This window comes from Drosophila persimilis, unplaced genomic scaffold (genome assembly GCF_003286085.1).
Source record: "Drosophila persimilis strain 14011-0111.01,24,50 unplaced genomic scaffold, DperRS2 tig00000000-arrow-pilon, whole genome shotgun sequence".
NCBI lineage: Eukaryota > Metazoa > Arthropoda > Insecta > Diptera > Drosophilidae > Drosophila > Drosophila persimilis.
Genome location: NW_020825288.1, coordinates 10,221,470 through 10,223,181, shown reverse-complemented (window position 1 = coordinate 10,223,181; position 1,712 = coordinate 10,221,470). Strand labels below are relative to the sequence as shown.

Genomic DNA, 1,712 nt, shown 5'->3' with positions numbered 1-1,712 from the left:
CAGCCACCTCCTGGGTGGATGGGCTGGTTGGGCTCAGGGTTTCAGGTCTTGCCACCAAATTGCAATTAATCTTCTTTTAACAGCAAACTTTTGATCCGCTTTATTTGCATTTCACTTCGGCCCCAACGGCAGCACAGCGGTGGAAAGCGACGGTGGAAGTGGACGAAATGAATGGTGGTGGGGGGCTCGCTCGCAAAAATAACGAAAATGCTTGTCATAAAAAATTATCAAGGGTTAAAAATTATGTTACGCGTTTCATTTTTGGTGGCTGTGAAATGATTTATGCAAAATCTGTGCCCCAACAGCAAAACAACAGCAAAATGAATATAAATTGTGCAATTTCATGTTTTTCTTTCGCCCCAACTTGGCGCAACTTTTTATGTCCAGCAAATTAATTTAAAAGTATCTCGCAACAGCCACCCACAGCCACAACCACAGTTACAGCAACAATAAGACCAATTGCCACAAGTACACATTAAGCCCAGCAAGCAAACAAGCAAACTGCAGAAGGGTCGTCGGGCCGCATCGCGCTGCACATTATTTATAATCTCACATTGAATGAATGAATTTCATGTTTGTCGGTGGTTGAGCTACGCATTAGCCGATTATAATTTTCTGATAGCCCAGGTAGCCCGGATAATAGCCATAGTACGGGGGTGCAGGCCCGTAAGAGCCATAGCCCAGGCCGGGAAGGGACCAGCCGTAGCCACTACCCCAGCCGCCGAAGGGATAGCCCGGGAAGCCGACGTTTAAGAAGATGCCACGCTCTCGACGGGCACCTCGTTGCTGCTCCTGCTCTTCCCTCCGCACCGCAGAGCCGCCAATTTCCGGCTCCAATGACAGCAGATCCGTTGTTACATCGCCAACTGGTGCCACTTCCTTGTCATCAGCTGCGCCGACGCTGACAGCCGCCGCTCCAGTCAAGTGCGTGCCCCGCAGCAGCAGCACCAGCACCAGCAGCAGCGCAGCCAGCGCCGGCGGCATCGTATATGTGGCACGCATTTTTTAAATATTTAATTCAGCTGCGAGATATGATATTTATATTTAATTCAATCGACAAGCCGCGTCTGTGTTTTCCACCCAACTGCCAGTCAAAGGGCCGCTGATATTTCCTATTTATACCCGAGCCGAATGTGAAAATGCGGGTTGAATTTAATGCCAACACCATTTGCATTTGTTTCAAAGTCCGCTAATTGTGGCCAATGCAAATTGTTTAGTACAAAAAGCTACATAGACACGCACAAACAAACACAAAATGCCAAAAAGCAAACCAATAAAGTAGCAAAGGGCGTGAGACAAAAAATGTGCTAACAAATGAGTCGCATTAGACGGGGGCAATCAATGGGGCAACAGCGACAGCAGCTTAGAGTCGAGCTGGACTGACAAATCCGACTTTGGGAGACACTAATTTTTAAATTATCAATAAACATGTTCACATACACGCTACAATTTGTTTGTAAAACTTTTTTCAGAATATACAATTGCACTTGCGGATACAGTTAAGCGATAAAACTCTTAATTTTTGCTCTGAACTTGGACTGATGCCATCCATCCCTCAATAGCTAAATCGCTTCATGAACCGAATTATTAGGGCATGACGGCATTTGTCTGACATTTGTCGCTAGTACACTCACATCCACACATGGATAGCCCCGGCGCAGGCAGTTGAATGACTGGCTGACAGACAGACAGACCTTGTGTCCCTTTTCACA

The 1,712-nt window shown here is 46.6% G+C and overlaps 1 protein-coding gene across 1 annotated transcript; it reads right to left on the bottom strand.

Moving 5' to 3' along the window:
* Window positions 1-553: 553 nt before the first annotated feature.
* Window positions 554-984, bottom strand: LOC6588557. Its single transcript, XM_002013128.2, has one exon. The coding sequence runs from the start codon at window positions 982-984 to the stop codon at window positions 598-600; it is 387 nt and encodes a 128-aa protein (XP_002013164.1). The 3' UTR covers window positions 554-597.
* Between the last annotated feature and the right edge of the window lie 728 nt (window positions 985-1,712).

What these genes read in the sequence shown, in the direction of transcription:
- LOC6588557 (XM_002013128.2), bottom strand. Translation starts at nt 984, where the DNA reads ATGCCGCCGGCGCTGGCTGCGCTGCTGCTGGTGCTGGTGCTGCTGCTG.